Source organism: Chiloscyllium plagiosum, chromosome 20, assembly GCF_004010195.1.
Source record: "Chiloscyllium plagiosum isolate BGI_BamShark_2017 chromosome 20, ASM401019v2, whole genome shotgun sequence".
In the NCBI taxonomy this organism is placed as follows: Eukaryota; Metazoa; Chordata; class Chondrichthyes; order Orectolobiformes; family Hemiscylliidae; genus Chiloscyllium; species Chiloscyllium plagiosum.
The window spans coordinates 51,228,015-51,245,665 of NC_057729.1; the positions used below are offsets into that span (position 1 = coordinate 51,228,015).

The window sequence follows — 17,651 nt, forward strand, 5'->3', positions numbered from 1 at the left end:
GGGAAAGATATAAAAGGGACCTAAGGGGCAACTTTTTCACACAGAAGGTAGTACGTGTATGGAATGAGCTGCCAGAGGAAGTGGTGGAGGCTGGTACAGTTGCAACATTTAAAAGACATTTGGATGGGTATACGAATAAGAAGGGTTTGGAGGGATATGGGCTGGGTGTTGGCAGGAGGGACTAGATTGGGTTGGGATATCTGGTCGGCATGGACGAGTTGGACCGAAGGATCTGTTTCCATGCTGTACATCTCTATGACTCTGTGACTCTATCTGAAGAATCTCATCTCCCACATACTGGGACAACAATCTGTGTTGCTTTAACATCCCTCATCTTAACATGACACTGATCATGAAGGGAGGAGAAACAGTTGAATCTGAGAAGGAAATGTCACAGAACAGTTTCAAACAGGCCAGCCCAACAATAATTCAAATTTAAAATTGCTATGTTTAAGTGTGGCCTTGGCTTTACCTCCTCCCTATCTGTGTACAGTAATCTCCACTGGCTCTACTACCCTCCAAGGTCTCTGCATTCCTTCAGGCCTAGCCTCTTGAGCTTCCCTGATTGGATCCCAATGATGGCTGTTCTTTCAGCTGCCCAGGTCCTAACTTCAGAATTCCTTCTGAGAAATGTTCCATTTCTCTATCCCCTGAGGCCAATCCTTAAAGCCATCACTGCAGACATTTGTCCTGATAGCTCCTGATACTTACTGCCAGATTTTGCCTGATAACATTCCTGTGAAGTGCTGTGCTCGATGTCACTGTCCTGGAGGCACTATATCAATGCAAGATGCTGTAGTCTTGAAAGTAGCGAGTGAGAAGCCAGAAATGCTGAAGGCAAGTGTTCTAACCGATGGAAACGCAATGGCTGAAGGAGTGAATCTGAAGGAAATGTGTATCAAGGAGTAAGATTGGTATAGGCCAGACCACGGGCTACAGTGTCTTGCATGGCTGTGGGTATTGACAAGAGACGATCAGAAAGGTTTGCTCAAAACTGTAGAGAACTCCACTCACTGAGGGTGACGTATGAACAGAGGCAGGTCATATCGTGGAGGTTACTGGGAACACTCATGATTATGATTTGGTTGAGAGTGGGGAAGGGGCTTGCAATGGACAAACTGGAATTTTCAAGCTCTTCCTACCCCCAGACTTCAGAATTTAGCTGAAATTGACAGCTGAAGAGGCTAGTGGGACGGAAGCATTTACACAAAGGCAGGCTTACCTATTGGCAACACAGTTCTTGGTAGTTCCTGTTCAACTATTATTCAATCAGTAGATATGGATGCCACTGACTGGGCCAGCATTTATTGCCCATCCCTAGTTGCCCTTGAGAAAGTGGTCATGAGTGTGGTGCTGGAAAAGCACAGCAGGTCAGGCAGCAACCGAGGAGCAGGAGAATCAACATTTCGGGCATAAGCAGGTAGGACAGGTCATGAGGGCAGTGCCAAGTTGGAAGGTTGGAACTGGGATAAGGCGGGGGGAGGGAAATTGAGGAAACTGGTGAAACAGTTTCTGGGAATGAGGAAACAGTCCTCACTTTCTCCTTGAGAAGGTGATGGTGAGCTGCCTTCTTGAACCGCTGCAGTCCACCTGCTGTGGGTTGACCCACAATGCCATTAGGGAGGGAATTCCAGAACTTTGAGCCAGTGACAGTGAAGGAACTGCAATATATTTCCAAGTCAGGATGGTGAGTGGCATCTTGAAGGGGAACTTGCAAAGATAGGTATCAGTTGTCCTTGTTCTTCCAGACTGTGGATTTGGAAAGTGCTGTCAAAGCAGCACTGGTGAATTTAGTTGTAGCATTATACAGCATGAAAACAGACTCTTCGGTTCAACTCATCCATGCCAACCAGATGTCCTAAATTAATCTAGCCCCATTTGGTCCATATCCTTCTATATTCTTATATACCCATCTGGATGCCATTTAAATGTTGTAATTGTACCAGCCTCATTCCATACAGACACCCTTACATCTTCCCCCCCAACCCTGGGACAAAAGACCTTGTCTGTCTACCCTACCCATGCTTCCCAAGGTTTTATAAACATTGATAAGGTACCTGGGACTTCAATGTTGTGGCCATTTCGGAGACATGGATAGAGCAGGGTCAGGAATGGATATTGGAGGTTCCAGTGTTTAGATCTTTCATGAAGAACAGGCAAGGCAGTAAAAGAGGGGGAAGTGTGCCCTTGTTAGTCAAGGATAGTATAACAGTGGCTGAAAGAAATTTTGGTGAGGACTTATCTACTGAGGTGGTATGGGCTGAGGTTAGAAACAGGAGAGGAGAGGTCACACTGCTGGGAGTTTTTCTTTTTACAGGCCTCCGCAGAGTTCCAGGGACGTGGAGAAGAGGATTGGCAAAATGATTCAGGGTAGAAGTGAAAGGAACAGGGTGGTCATTATGAGGGACTTTAACTTCCCCAACACTAACTGGAAATGCTATAACTCTAGTGTGTCGGATGGATCAGTTTTTGTCCAACGTGTGCAGGAGGGTTTCCTGACACAGTATGTCGAAGGGCCGACAAGAGGGGAGGCCACACTGGATCTGGTGCTTGGTAATGAACCAGGCCAGGTGTTTGATTTAGTGGTATAATGCCAGTGCTTCCCAATTTCTTTTCTGCTTTGACTACTTTTGAAGGCTTCACACTTGCTGTAACTCCAGAGTGAACGTTTGGTAGGAATGCAGAGAATTGGGGTTCAAAAGGCAGACACATAAACACAAAAAATGAAGACTCCCCCTCAAACAATGTTGCTGGTTCCATTGGGGTCAGCAGTTGGGCCTAAGAACTCACTGATCTCAGTGTTTAAAGGAGCCTCACAGCTAATCCCTGAACTATCCACAGCCTTCGAACTCACAATCTCCATTGTATGCACCAGTAGGGGTCGTGACCCAGCGTTCCTAAATCCCTGCTTGACATCCTTAGGAAAGCAGATGGAAGAATTCCGTTTAAGGTCAGACAGCACCATACCTTTTCGCACAGAGGGTGGTGCATAAACAGAACAAACTGCCAGAGACAGTCATAGAGAAGTACAGCACAAAAACAGACCCTTCAGTCCAACTTGTCCATGCCAGCCTGATATCCTAAATTAAACTAGCCCTATTTGCCAGCACTTGGCCCATACCCCTCTAAACCTTTCCTATTCACATCCCCATCCAGATGCTTTTCAAATGCTGTAATTGTAACAGTCTCTAGCACTTCCTCTGGCAGCTCATTCCATACACACACACACACACAACCGTCTGCATTAAAAAGTTGCCCTTTAGGTCGCTTTTAGGTAGAGTCAAGCATGATTACAGCATTTAAAACTGATACATGGATAGGAAAGATTGAGGGGGATATGGTCTAAATGCAGACAAATAGGATTAGTTCAGTTTAGGAAACCTGGTCAGCATTAATAGGTTGGGCCAAAGGGCCTGGTTCCATGCTGTATGACTGGATTTAGTGCTGCTCTACAATGGCAATCTGGATCTTTGGGAATACTCAAGCCATAAGAGAAAGTTGGAATGTGGCAACTCAGCTTCACTTTGCTGCCTTATCCTCTGATTATTCCCTCACTGATCAAATATCTATTCAACTTGCTTTGAATATGTTCAGTGACTTACCTTCCATTGGGTGACTTTTCCAAAGATTCATGATCCTCAGGGAAAAAAATAATTCCTCCTCAACTCAGTATTCAGTGGGAGATAACTTGGAACAGTGTCCAATGCCTGATTCAGCCGAGGGAAAGACATTCTGTCAGCTTCGATCTGCCCAAGCTCACTCAGAACTTTATACATTTCAATACGGGCATTTTCCATTTGAGTCTAAAAGTGTGGTGCTGGAAAATCACAGCAGGTCAGGTAGCATCTGAGGAGCAGAAGAGTCAACATTTTAGGCATAAGCCCTTCATCAGCAATGTTGGGGGATGGAGGAGGGAAGGAGGCTGAAAGATAAATAGGAGGGGGCCCCCCACCCCTCTACTTATCTCTCAGCCCCGTTCCCTCCCCCACGTTCCTGATGAAGGGCTTAAGCCCAAAAAGTCAACTCTCTTGCTCCTCAGATGCTGCCTGACCAGCTGTGTTTTTCCAGCACTGCACTTTTCGAGTCTGATCTCCAGCATCTGCAGTCCTCACTTTTCATTCTGCCAAACTTTCAATGAACATCAGTTCAACAGCTAATGACAATGCCTTCGTCAGCCCCATGAACTGTTTCCAATTGAAGTACATTCCTCCTTAAATAGTGAAAACAGTGGGTGTACTGGTTGTGATCTTCCAGGAATCCTTAGATTCTGGAAATGTCCCGGAGGATTGCAAATGTATCAAATTAGCACCTTCCTTAATAAAGAGAAAGAGAAAAAACAGTGCAGATTACTTCAAGCCAGTTAGCTCATTATCTGTTGTTGGGAAAATGTTGGGTGTCTATTATAAAGGATATAACAGGATGCAACATTTGGAAATGCAAAATGTAAAGTCGCCATAGTCTTAAGAGGACCAAATGCTGCTTTCTCACCAGAGTGAGAGAGACAGAGAGAGAGAGAGACAGACAGAGAGACAGAGACAGACAGAGAGAGAGAGCGAGCTGCTGGTGGTGGTTTAATCAGAGGGTCACTACACAGCAGGTCAGATGAGAGGTTGAGAAGGAGAATCCTTAACTTTAACCTCAGCTGATGCAGGAATTGAACCCACACAATTGGCTTCACTCTACATCGAAACCAGCTGCCCAGCCAACTGATAGATATGGAAATATGGAGACCAAACCTCTAGGTGTAGTCTTACCAACACCCAGTACACTGTGTATTAAAGCATGACTGTCAATATGGTGCTACAAGCATACTTACCTGTTAATAAGCATGCACTGCTCGAGTAGCAAAGAATAAACGCTCGTGGAGTAAGTCTTTATTTTCAGTAAAACAATTTTTTCATTTCTCATCTGCCTTTCCACCTCACTCAATCAATACAGTATATCCAGTCTGTATACTACACCTGTTAACACAGCTCCAGCAGCTGCTATACATTACAGCCTTGACATGCATCTTTTTTTAAACCAAACATTTATTTTGGGAAATAATTAAAAATCTAAAAAGAGAAAGATCAATTCTCTCCTACTTGGAGGATCAATCCTTTTAATGACCATAATTTCCCAATCTAAAGATACTTAACTACATTTATCCTCTCTCTGTCTGATTACTCTAGGCAGGACAATAAACCAATCCTTACATGGCAGAAAATAAAAACAGTTAGCCGTTGAGGACCCAAAGAACTATAATTTTAAATAAGGTCACCATTATGTGTTAATTATAGCAAACTACACTGGGAAATAGTTCCAATTTCCCAAAAGAAAGCTCTGCACTGGATTCGTTTCTCTACGGATTGATGGGGTTTAAAATGTGACTTGACCAATAAAATTAAAGAGTGCCTCTATGGCACCAATTGATAATAGGGGTCCAATGCAAATGAACAAACACATGACGAGTTACAAGCAGCAGGGCACTGGACAATGAACAACAGACTCTTTCAACTACTTAAAAAGAAACGACTGTCACTTGTTTCAGGAAAAGCACCACAGAAGGACAGGAGTTACGCTACAGCGAGTATAATCGTGGTCTCAAGCAGGCGCAATGAAAACGCAATGCCTCTAATCACCATCACGTAAATTAGTGTTTCCATACAGTCTTGAAACTGTTCAAAGGTTTCCCCCAGTAATGTTACAGAGACGATTCATTGGTGTTCTGTATGACCATCAGCAAATACTCCTTATCTGTCAGGGAAAAAATAATGAATAATTAGAACTTTCCACAATTAAACAGAAATGCAAGATTGCCAGCTAGAGTCAGGGGAGTTGGAGTTAAGTGATTCCCTCACTTTTACTCATGCTTTATGAATGAGAATGTCTCTTAACAAATATTATGTGGTGATTTTGGATGAACTGAAATCTGTGTTCACACTCCCCTCCGCAACATGTTTAGTTCCCTCCAATCAAATTCCCATTTCTCACAACACTGGTCCTAACTGAAGTCACAAAGTCAGTGCGTTAGTGAGGGCGTGAACTACCTGCTTCTCTCACTCTTCAACCACTCTGGCACATTTGGAAATGCCATCCTCTGGCATCCAACTCGGTTAAACTGTCTTCACTTGCCCATCTGAGTGTAGCCATTGTTAAAGAGCCTTCAGCTCTTCCTCATCAACATTATATTATTTACTAACAACGTCCAGAGAAAGGGGTCAACTCTACACATAAGAGTGTAGTTTTAGCAGAACAGAATCTACGGGCCTTTTTTAAAAAAATTGTTACTGGGTTGTGAGTGTCACTGGCTGGGTCCGCAATTATTGCCCTAACTGCCCTAACTAACCAGAGGGCAGTTAAGAGTCAACCATGGTGAAGAAGGAGTTTGGTTTGCTTTCCTTTATTGGTCAAAGTATTGAGTACAGGAGTTGGGAGGTCATGTCGCGGCTGTACAGGTCATTGGTCAGGCCACTGTTGGAATATTGCGTGCAATTCTGGTCTCCTTCCTATCGGAAAGATGTTGTGAAACTTGAAAGAGTTCAGAAAAGATTTACAAGGATGTTGCCACGGTTCGAGGATCTGAGCTACAGGGAGAGGCTGAACAGGCTGGGGCTGTTTTCCCTGGAGCGTCGGAGGCTGAAGGGTGACCTTATAGAGGTTTACAAAATTATGAGGGGCATGGATAGGATAAATAGACAAAGTCTTTTCCCTGGGATCAAGGAGTCCAGAACTAGAGGGCATAGGTTTAGGGCGAGAGGGGAAAGATATAAAAGAGACCTAAGGGGCAACTTTTTCACGCAGAGGGTAGTACGTGTATGGAATGAGCTGCCAGAGGATGTGGTGGAGGCTGGTACAATTGCAACATTTAAGAGGCCTTTGGATGGGCATATGAATAGGAAGGGTTTGGAGGGATATGGGCCAGGTGCTGGCAGGTGGGACTAGATTGAGTTGAGATATCTGGTCTGCATGGACGGGTTGGACCGAAGGGCGTGTTACCATGCTGTACATCCCTATGACTCTATGTTGCTGTGGGTCTGGAGTCACGTGTAAGCCGAGCAGATAAGAGTGGCAGCTTCCTTCCTTAAAAAAGACATTAATGAATTAGCTGGGTTTTCTCATAACAGTCAGCAATGGTTTCATGGTCATTGTTAAACTCTCAATTCTAGATTTTTACTGAATTCAAATTCCACTATCTGCCATGGTGGGATTCAAACCCAGGGCCCCAGGACATTTACCTGGGTTTCTGGATTATTAATCCACTTGGCTATCTTCTCCCTCTTCTGTATAGTACAATTCTATGATCTATGCCACTGACATCCAGTTTTCTCTCTCCACCTTGCACAACCCTTTCACCCAGTCTTCTTTTCAGACAGCAGTTGATTCTAGCTAAACACTGGCCCCAACAGAGGGAATTGGTTGGCTCAGTTGGCTGGATAATTGATGGCTACAGGATGGGTTCAATTCCCACACTGGCTGAGGTTACCACAAAGGATTCCTCTTCTCAACCCTTCCTTCCAGCTGAGGTGTGGGATAATGGCATCTTATAGAAAATGAGACTGGGCAATTAACTAATGGAAAGCAATCTAATGGCAAATGAATGGAACATGTATTTTGGATTAGTCTTCACTACAGAATTACAATCACAAGAGGATTGCTAACAAACAATCATTGGAGCTGAAAAGTCTCCAGGTGCTGATGGGCTTCAGGCTAGGTGAGACAGTTGATGCATGGGACTGAAGCTTCCGAAACTCCCTTGATTCATGGAAGGTTCCATTAGATTCAAAATGTAACTCCTTTATTCAGAGGAAGGGAAGGAGAGGGGAAAAAACAGGAAACCACAGGCCAGATAGCTTAACATCAGTCCAAGGGAAGATGTTAGAAACGATCATTAAAAAAAAAACTTAAGAGCAGGGCACTTGGAAAGTTCAAGGCAATCAGGGAGAGTCGACGTGGCTTTATGAAAGGGAAATGACGTTTAATGAACTTATTGGAGATTCTTTGAGAAGGTAACATGTGCTGTGGACAAAAAGGAGGCCCATGGATGTACTGTACTTAGATTTCCAGAAGGTCTTTGATAACGTGCCACATTAAAGATTATTGCAGAAAATAAAAGCTTATGAAGTGGGAAGAAATATTGGCATGGAGAGAAGACTGGTTTCCTGTTAGCTGGCCAATAGTAGGCATGGAGGGTAATTTCCTGTTTCCAATATGTAACAAATGGTATGCAACAAAGGGACACTGGAAATTATAGGAATTGGAACAGGTCATTCAGCCCTTCGAGCTTGTTCTGCTATTGAAGGAGATCATGGCTGACCTGTGGTTGAACTCCACACAAATGCCTTTGGTCCATATCTTTTAGGATTTTTGGTTACAGAAGCATAGGGACCATAGGTATGAATACTAAATTCAACAGTAACATAAAGATAGATTGAAAAGTAGGTCATGAAGAGGATTTAACAGGCTGCAAGAAAATAGAAGTGGGTTAAGTGAGTGGGCAAATACCTGGCAAATGGAGAGAAAATGTGTAATTGTCCACAAAGAAATATTCAAGTATAGGCATTAAACCTGGGAGCTTCTGATTCACATTTGGCAGTCAGTTCACTGGAGTGCTGAGAACACTGATTTGAAGGCATACATAGTGGAGCTGTTATCCTGGAGGGGAATAACTGAACATATGCTTAACGGACAAATCAAAACAACCCACCTCAAAACGTACAAGGACCAGGGTAGAGATACAAGGAAAAACTTCCACCTGCAAGCTCCCCATCTCAGTCACTCACCATTCTGGCTTGGAAATATATCATTGTTCCTTCAACGTCTCCAGGCTAAAGTCCTGGGACCCCCCCCCTCCATTACAGGGAGGACTGCAGATGCTGGAGATCAGAGTTGAGAGCGTGGTGCTGGAAAAGCACAGCAGGTCAGGTAGCATCTGAGGAGGTGAATCGACACTTCGGGCATAAGCCCTTCTTTAGAAATGAGCATTCCAAGTAAAGGACTTATGCCTGAAACATCGCTTCTCCTGCTCCTCGGATGCTGCCTGACCTGCTGTGCTTTTCCAGCACCACGCTCTCGACCCCCTCCCTTACAGGACTGCGGGTGGCCTTACACCCTAAAGGCTAGCAGTTCAAGGTGACAGCTCACCATAACCTTGGCAAATGTTGATTTTGGATGGGCAATTAATGCTGGCCCAACCAACAACACCCAAGATTACGTGAACAAATTAAAACAAAAAATTACCAGGTGCGACCATGATTTCATTTTTCTTGCAGCGGATTCTGAGGAAGGTGAGGTCATTCTGTGGATCAATGTCCCGGATGGTGCTCCTAGCTTTCATTGACAGTTGGTGGATAAGTCCTGCGTACTGGGCTGTGCTCACATTGTCCATGGTCGTCCGGATGGGAATACCTAAGATAGAGCACATCAGCATTCAAATCACGTGACAGTGATGGGAAAAACAGAGCAATTGGTCAGCATCAGCTGTGGGTAACACACACACTCCTCTGAGGCAGTAAACTCAAGACTGAAGCATGAAAGTTTAGGCTGGCACTCTAGTTCAGTACCGAGGGCGTGCGGCACTGTCATAGGGGCTGTCTTGCAGGTGGAAATGTTAGTCTGTGGCCCAGCTTAGTTTCTGAGGTCCTCATTTCTAAAAGGAACATTGATTTGCAAGTCGTTCTCCCAGCAGCTTCAGCTAACTGATACCCCCATTCTCTATATATGCTGCATAATGTGGAGATTACTACAATAGTTGATATGCCTCAGTGTTAATGCAACTTGCATATTGTTGCTGTAATGTAATAGGAGAAAGTGAGGACTGCAGATGCTGGAGATCAGAGCTGAAAATGTGTTGCTGAAAAAGCGCAGCAGGTCAGGCAGCATCCAAGGAGCAGGAGAATCGACATTTCGGGCATGAGCTCTTCTTCAGGAATGAGGAGAGTGTGCCAAGCAGGCTAAGATAAAAGGTAGGGAGGAGGGACTTGGGGGAGGGGCGTTGGAAATGCGATAGGTGGAAGGAGGTTAAGGTGAGGGTGTTAGTCCGGAGTGGGGGTGAGGGCGGAGAGGACAGGAAGAAGATTGCAGGTTAGGAAGGTTGTGCTGAGTTCGAGGGTTGGGACTGAAACAAAGGTGGGGGGAGGGGAAACTGGAGAAATCTGAGTTCATCCCTTGTGGTTGGAAGGTTCCTAGGCAGAAGATGAGGCGCTCTTTCTCCAGCCGTCATGTTGCTATGGTCTGGCAATGGAGGAGTCCAAGGACCTGCACGTCCTTGGTGGAGTGGGAGGGGGAGTTGAAGTGTTGAGCCACGGGGTGGTTGGGTTGGTTGGTGCGGGTGTCCCAGAGGTGTTCTCTGAAACGTTCCGCAAGTAGGCGACCTGTCTCCCCATCATAGAGGAGGCCACATCGGGTGCAGCGAATGCAGTAAATGATGTGTATGGAGGTGCAGGTGAATTTGTGGCGGATATGGAAGGATCCCTTGGGGCCTTGGAGGGAAGTAAGGGGGGAGGTGTGGGCGCAGGTTTTGCATTTCTTGCGGTTGCAGGGGAAGGTGCCGGGAGTGGAGGTTGGGTTGGTGGGGGGGTGTGGACCTGACAAGGGAGTCACGGAGGGAGTGATCTTTTCGGAATGTTGATAGGGGAGGGGAGGGAAATATATCCCTGGTGTGGGGTCCGTTTGGAGGTGGCAGAAATGACGATGGATGATATGATGTATATGGAGATTGGTGGAGTGGTAGGTGAGGACCAGTGGGGTTCTGTCCTGGTGGCGATTGGAGGGGCGGGGCTCAAGGGCAGAGGAGTGGGAAGTGGAGGAGATGTGGTGGAGAGCATCGTCGATCACCTCCTCCCACCCTGTCCCCTGTAAAAACGCCATCCCATATTCCCAATTCCTTCGTCTCCGCCGCATCTGCTCCCAGGAGGACCAGTTCCAATACCGAACAACCCAGATGGCCTCCTTCTTCAAAGACCGCAATTTCCCCCCCGACGTGGTTGACGATGCTCTCCACCGCATCTCCTCCATTTTCATGGAGCGCCTCATTTTCAGCTGTAATGTAATAAACTGCATCTGGTTCTGAAAGACAAAGCGCCTCTTCTGATGAGTCTTATTTGTTTTCCAACTCCTGCCACAGATAACTGAACAGCCCGCTGGGATAATCATAGGAAGGAGGACTGGGGGCAGCACTCGACATTAACCCTGATGATTGATAGCCAGGCATCACAATCACTTACATTTCGACATTTTTCACGCACTGAGGAGTATTAGCTCCCATTATCATCCATGACGTCACTGCAACCACCAAGTATTGCAGCTGAATTATTCCGTTTGAGTGAAGGTCTTGTGGCAGTCTTGAGCCAGAAGCTCAAGGTTCAAGTCCCACTCCAGCGGCTGATGGTCAAGGAAGATGCATTTCTAAACAAGTATCAACCGCTGGCATTGGAAGAAAAGAGGAGGGATGCCTGGGCAGCCTCAGGCTGGTCTGAAATCGGAACCACCCCCATCACCATCCATAGCTCCAGGTGGCAACCTGCAGATAGAAACAAAAGGTTGCCATAGCAACTCCAGCTCATTGGCTGGCTGGAGGCTGGTTTGGATCACATTGGTGCCAACTGGGTCCATTCTGAACCTACCCTCCTGACCCTACACCTGGCAGAAATCCTGGCACTGTGGATCAGCCACACCTTCAAACATGAAAGATTCCACGCTCGCCCCCTTCCAGTTTATTAACATATACCTTAAAAGAAAAAGGAATCTAAAATAATGAGTGATCATAAAGTCCTGACAATGTCAACTCATCAAAATAAACAAGGACATCAATTTGGGGAGGGATTTGGGGTGGGGAGGGGGATTTGTAGTAAAACATCCAACATATATAGACAGACATTTAAATGTTCAGCTCGTAAACAAGAGTCAGTATGACAATGAATCAGGAAGATACAATCCTTTATAACAGACAACAATTATTGAAATACCTTCTGCATTGACAACAATAACGCCTACTACACCTCTCTGGCTCTGAATTCTCTTCAGAGTTTCTTCAACTTCAGCCTGAAAAGAGAAGAAACGTTAACACTGCCACGCGGCGATGCTCAGAGTCTCTCAATATTGATTAGATTACTTACAGTGTGGAAACAGGCCCTTCGACCCAACAAGTCCACACTGACCCTCCGAAGACCAACCCACCCAGACCCATTCCCCTATATTTACCTAACACTACAGGCAATTTAGCATGGCCAATTCACCTAAACCTGCAAATTTTTTGAACTGTGGGAGGAAACCGGAGCACCCGGAGCAAACCTACGCAGACACGGGGAGAATGTGCAAACTCCACACAGACAGTTGCCTGAGGCGGGAATTGAACCCAGGTCTCTGGCGCTGTGAGGCAGCAGTGCTAACCCCGTATTCTTTCTCATCTCACATTTTTCAATGAGGATGTCAGGTAAGACTTTGAAAGATTGGTCACCTATCCAGCCATTTAGAAAAGGTAGAGATAGAGAGAGAAAGAGATCTACAAATGGATTTACTGCAAGTGACTAAAGTTTTATATTTACTACTGAGGTCAGACATTACTGCAACAGGGCAAGACAATACTCCGATGGGGTCGGGACATTACTGCGAGGACAGAGGTTACAGGTGGGTGGGACCATTTCCAGGCAGTGAAGTTTAGTGATGAGCTTAGGGTCACAGACAATGGGGAATGAGAAGCCAGCTGGAAGTTCATTGGAATAGCTAAGTCTGGAGGTGACCGTAGCCGAAAACTAAAGGTTTCTGTAAGACAGGGCTGAGGACAAGGCAGAAGTGCGAAATGCTAGAGCTAAAAGTCTTCATGATGGTGATAATAATAATAATAATAATAATGTTGTCATAGCTTCTTACCAGAGCACAGGGCTGCTCCCTCCTTTAAGAGAAGTGGTAGCTTAACCTGAGGATGTCACACCTCGGGGAGAAGTTAAGAATGAGAGTCCTTCATGGTGTCCTCACACAAGGTGGGAATTGAACCTACAATGCTGTCAGTATCACTCTGCATGGCAAACTAGCCATCCAGCCAACTGAGCTAATTCAACCTGTGAATACAAGGTCAGAAGCTCAACTCTAGCCTGGGGAGGATGCTGAGATTCCTCAGCAGAGTGGGAGGGGGAGTTGAAATGTTGGGCCACAGGGCGGTGTGGTTGATTGGTGCGGGTGTCCCGGATATGTTCCCTAAAGCGTTCTGCTAGGAGGCGCCCAGTCTCCCCAATGTAGAGGAGACCGCATCGGGAGCAACGGATACAATAAATGATATTAGTGGATGTGCCGATAAAAAACTTTGATGGATGTGGAAGGCTCCTTTAGGGCCTTGGATAGAAGTGAGGGAGGAGGAATGGGCGCAGGTTTTACAGTTCCTGTGGTGGCAGGGGAAGGTGCCAGGATGGGAGGTGGGTTGTAGGAGGGTGTGGACCTGACCAGGTAGTCACGGAGGGAACGGTCTTTGCGGAAGGCAGAAAGGGATGGGGAGGGAAATATATCCCTAGTGGTGGGGTCTTTTTGGAGGTGGCGGAAATGTCGGTGGATGATGTGGTTTATGCGAAGGTTGGTAGGGTGGAAGGTGAGCACCAGGGGCGTTCTGCCCTTGTTACGGTTGGAGGGTCCCATCCTGGCACCTTCCCCTGCTACTGCAGGAACTGTAAAACCTGCGCCCACACCTCCTCTCTCACCTCCATCCAAAGCCCTAAAGGAGCCTTCCACATCCATCAAAGTTTTACCTGCACATCCACTAATATCATTTATTGTATCCGTTGCTCCCGATGCGGTCTCCTCTACATTGGGGAGACTGGGCGCCTCCTAGCAGAGCGCCTTAGGGAACATCTCCGAGACACCCGCACCAATCAACCAAACCGCCCCGTGCCCCAACATTTCAACTCCCCCTCCCACTCCCACTCTGCCGAGGACATGGAGGTCCTGGACCTCCTTGTCCTCCCTGACCTATCATCTTCATCCCCTCCCCCACTCACCTATTGTACTCTATGCTACTTTCTCCCCATCCCCACCCTCCTCTAGCTTATCTCTCCACGCTTCAGGCTCTCTGTCTTTATTCCTGATGAAAGCCTTTTGCCCGAAACGTCGATTTTCCTGCTCCTCAGACGCTGCCTGAACTGCTGTGCTTTTCCAGCACCACTCTAATCCAGAATCTAGTTTCCAGCATCTGCAGTCATTGTTTTAACCTAAACTATCTGATGTACTCACTGGAGGAAGTTCCCTAGGAAGGAGAACAGGAACTCTAGATGGTGAGATACACATTTGCCATCAATATGTCTTGCAGCAACCTTTCAAGAGATAAACAAGGTTGGTACTCAGTTATGCCTCACCTGATAAATATTTGATCTCTATCTCACTGGAATATTAGTTGCTCTGCTTGCCACTACAGTATACCTTAACTCCTGACATCATCAGTAACCAATACAATAAAGCTCTTTCCTTTCCAACTCCATTCAACAAAAGTCCTCAAGATATGTTGACTTCAGATCCAAGTGTGCTGGTGGCATTCCAAGATCTCACCCAATGGCCATTATGTGTGACCCTAAGTTTTTCACCGAACATTCTCTCTCTCTCTGTCACACGTACACAATAAGGAGCGGATTTCAACTTCCCTTTTACCCTGGGCAATCACAGCACGAATCTAGGTCTTGCCGCATGCATGGGGAGTTTTTTTTAAATTCATTGACAGGATGAGGGCGTCGCTAGCTAGGGCAGCACTTATTGCCAGTCGTTTTGAGCTACGACACTGAAGAGTTCAGCAGAAAGCACAGCCGCGCCTCCTGCCAGCTGCCCGCTCTTGTGAGAATAAGTGAACCCGTCTGCGGAATTGCACAGCGGACTCAAGGAATTCAGGGGAGCCTGGGAAAATACCGCTCAATATCGAGGCATTCTTTGTACTGGCTCAGCACCAGCAGTCTAAAATCAGACTGATGGAGACCGACTTCTGATGAAAATGTGAAATCATCACGTGGGGAAGAATACTTCTGAAAACAACAAAGCAAAAAGCCGAAATCTAAAACACCCTACTCAGCAGCATAGTGACATGGCATTCAGTTAGTAAGCCATAGGCACATCAGCTTGCTACCAACCACCCACGGCCCACACATACTCCCTCCTCTGAATCTCTGTATATGATGCAATGCCACAGCCAACTCTGGGAGTACTCAAGCTCATTGTTGATGCTAGGGAGGCTTTTGATTTCCTGGCATCCGGTCTCAGCCAGCTTTTAACCCAGGGGAAAGCTGCTGACCAATGTTTAGATTTGCAGACTCGATCCTATTAGTTAGGGCACGTCCAATTCCGCTGACAATCCCCTAAATGCAAATTGCAAAGCCACCGCCCAGCCCTCAGTGAGGCTGCAATGAAGAGGCTGGGTCACACTCTGCAAAGCTCTCTCTGTCCTGTCCTGTCTCCCCCCGGTCCCCATTGCCCTAGCCTGGGCTCTGCAGCTGCACGGGTGCACTGCACTCACCATCTCCCTGGGCCCACTCGCAGATGTTTCACCCAGAGCCGGCTGGCGGGCACTGCAGCTGCGCACTGCCCGACCGTGATATCATTGCTGCTGGCGCTGATTGGCTTGGCCAGACCTCAATCAGCGGCGAGTGCATCGCCCCTCATTTTTTTGTGAATGGGCGGCACCTGTCAATCACCTTTGAGTGACATCCAGGGACACGCTGCTTTTCAGAATCAGAAAATGCTGGGGAAAACTCAGCAGCTCACAGAGTCATAGAGATGTACAGCATGGAAACAGGCCCTTCGGTCCAACCTGTCCATGCCGACCAGATATCCCAACCCAACCTAGTCCCATTGTTAGCACTTCACCCACATCCCTCTAAACTCTTCCTATTCATATAATCCAGATGCCTTTTAAATGTTGCAATTGTACCAGCCTCCACCACTTCCTCGAGCAGCTCATTCCATACACGTACCACCCTCTGTGTGAAAAAGTTGCCCCTTAGGTCCCTTTTATATCTTTCCCCTCTCACCCTAAACCTATGCTCTCTAGTTCTGGACTCCCCCAGCCAGGGAAAAGGCTTTGTCTATTTATCCTGTTCATGCCTCTCATGGTTTTATAAACTTTATAAGGTCACCCTTCAGCCTCCGATGCTCTCGGGAAAACACCCCCAGCCTATTCAGCCTCTCTCTGTAGCTCCAACATCTTTGTAAATCTTTTCTGAATCCTTTCAAGTCTGGCAGCATCTGTGGAGAGAGGAAGCAGAGTTAATGACTCAGGCCCAGTGGCCCTTTTTCAGATGCTGCCAGACCTGCTGTGCTTTCCCAACAGTTTCTGATACCCAGTATTCGGAGTTACTTGGTTTTCTGTTTTCGAGGAGATGGGTCGATGCCAATCCTGCAATACGACACAACTCGGTCAATTGAAATTTAAGGAAATCTGCTTAAGACCTCAGGCTTTGCCGAGACACGGGCTGCTTCAGCACAGCCAAATTTTCACCAACTTATGGTCCCCATGATTAACCTTTCTCCATCCCTGATATACTATATATAATCCATCTTTTGCCTACCTGTCTTTCTCACTCTCTGGGCTCTATCCACTTACTCATTTACCTCACATCCAATCATAGAATTGGTACAGTGTGCAAAGAGGCCATGAGTCTCATTGAGTCTACACTCACCCTCTGAACAGCATCCCGCCCTATCCCTGTAATCCTGAATTTACCAGGTTAAATCCACCTAGCCTGCACATCTCTGCACACTGCGGGACAATTTAGCATGGTCAAACAGCGCATCTTTGGACTGGGCAAGGAAACCCATGTAGACACGGCGAGAATGTGCAAATTCCACACAGACACTCATTCGAAACTGGAATCGAATCTGGGTTCCATGTACACCATCACCTTTTCTCTAGCTGTTATCAGTTCTGGAGAACATTACCAGACTCGAGAAGGGGTGGCATTTTTAAAACAGATAGGAAAGAGTCAAATGCATTGCTATGGAAGCAGAGTCACGTGTAGGCTGACTGATTAAGTTTGGCATTTAGGGCAGATGGGTTTTATCCTTAGACTAACTTTTACTTCCAGATTTGATTGAATTCAAATTTCACCATCTGCCATGGTGAGATTTGAATCTATGTCCCTAGAATGTTAGTCTGTGATCGTGTGAGGTAAGCAAATGGCCTCTTAAAAACTATAAAAGATCTTATTTTCCACTTACACTTGGAGTTGCAGTCTATAAATAACACACTCTGACTTGTCTATTTCAGGTTCCAATTTAGGCTGGTTTGCAAGTGGCCAAAGGTGAAATCTACTCTAAAATATGAACATAACAATTAGGAGCGGGAGTAGCCCATTCCGCCCCTCAGATTTAATCAGATAGTCTAACTGGCCAAAGTTGTTTTCAAGGATATAAACAGACATCAACCAAGAAACAAGGTTTATTGGCTGAATACATTGTTGAACTACAATTTATTGTAAATTTATATTTATAAATAACCATTGATATAATACATCTTCCCAAGGTTTGTGTGGTATAAATTGTGGATATGTATGTTTGTGTTTTAATATGAATTACTGCAAGTTTGCAGGAGACATGGATTTTTCTGTGTCTGAAGTTAATTATTAACTTGGAAGTATTTCTGTAACCATGATAATTTATTTTAAAACAAGATGTGAGGCCTTGTGAATCCGTGCTGACTCTGCTTGATC

The 17,651-nt window shown here is 46.0% G+C and overlaps 1 protein-coding gene across 1 annotated transcript; it reads right to left on the reverse strand.

Moving 5' to 3' along the window:
• Nucleotides 1-4,849: 4,849 nt before the first annotated feature.
• On the reverse strand, nucleotides 4,850-15,558 carry LOC122560272 (dynein light chain roadblock-type 2-like). Its single transcript, XM_043710806.1, has 4 exons — nucleotides 15,461-15,558; nucleotides 11,946-12,021; nucleotides 9,220-9,387; nucleotides 4,850-5,736 (listed from the first exon to the last, which is right to left on the reverse strand). Exons 1-4 carry the CDS (start codon nucleotides 15,461-15,463, stop codon nucleotides 5,684-5,686), a joined length of 300 nt encoding a protein of 99 aa, XP_043566741.1. The 5' UTR covers nucleotides 15,464-15,558; the 3' UTR covers nucleotides 4,850-5,683.
• Between the last annotated feature and the right edge of the window lie 2,093 nt (nucleotides 15,559-17,651).

Excerpts from the sequence above, each read along its gene's own strand:
- LOC122560272 (XM_043710806.1), bottom strand. Across the intron at positions 9,388-11,945 it reads TATTGTTGTCAATGCAGAAG|GTATTCCCATCCGGACGACC; the intron begins GTATTTCAATAA and ends GCTCTATCTTAG. Across the intron at positions 5,737-9,219 it reads TGAAATCATGGTCGCACCTG|ATAAGGAGTATTTGCTGATG; the intron begins GTAATTTTTTGT and ends TTTCCCTGACAG.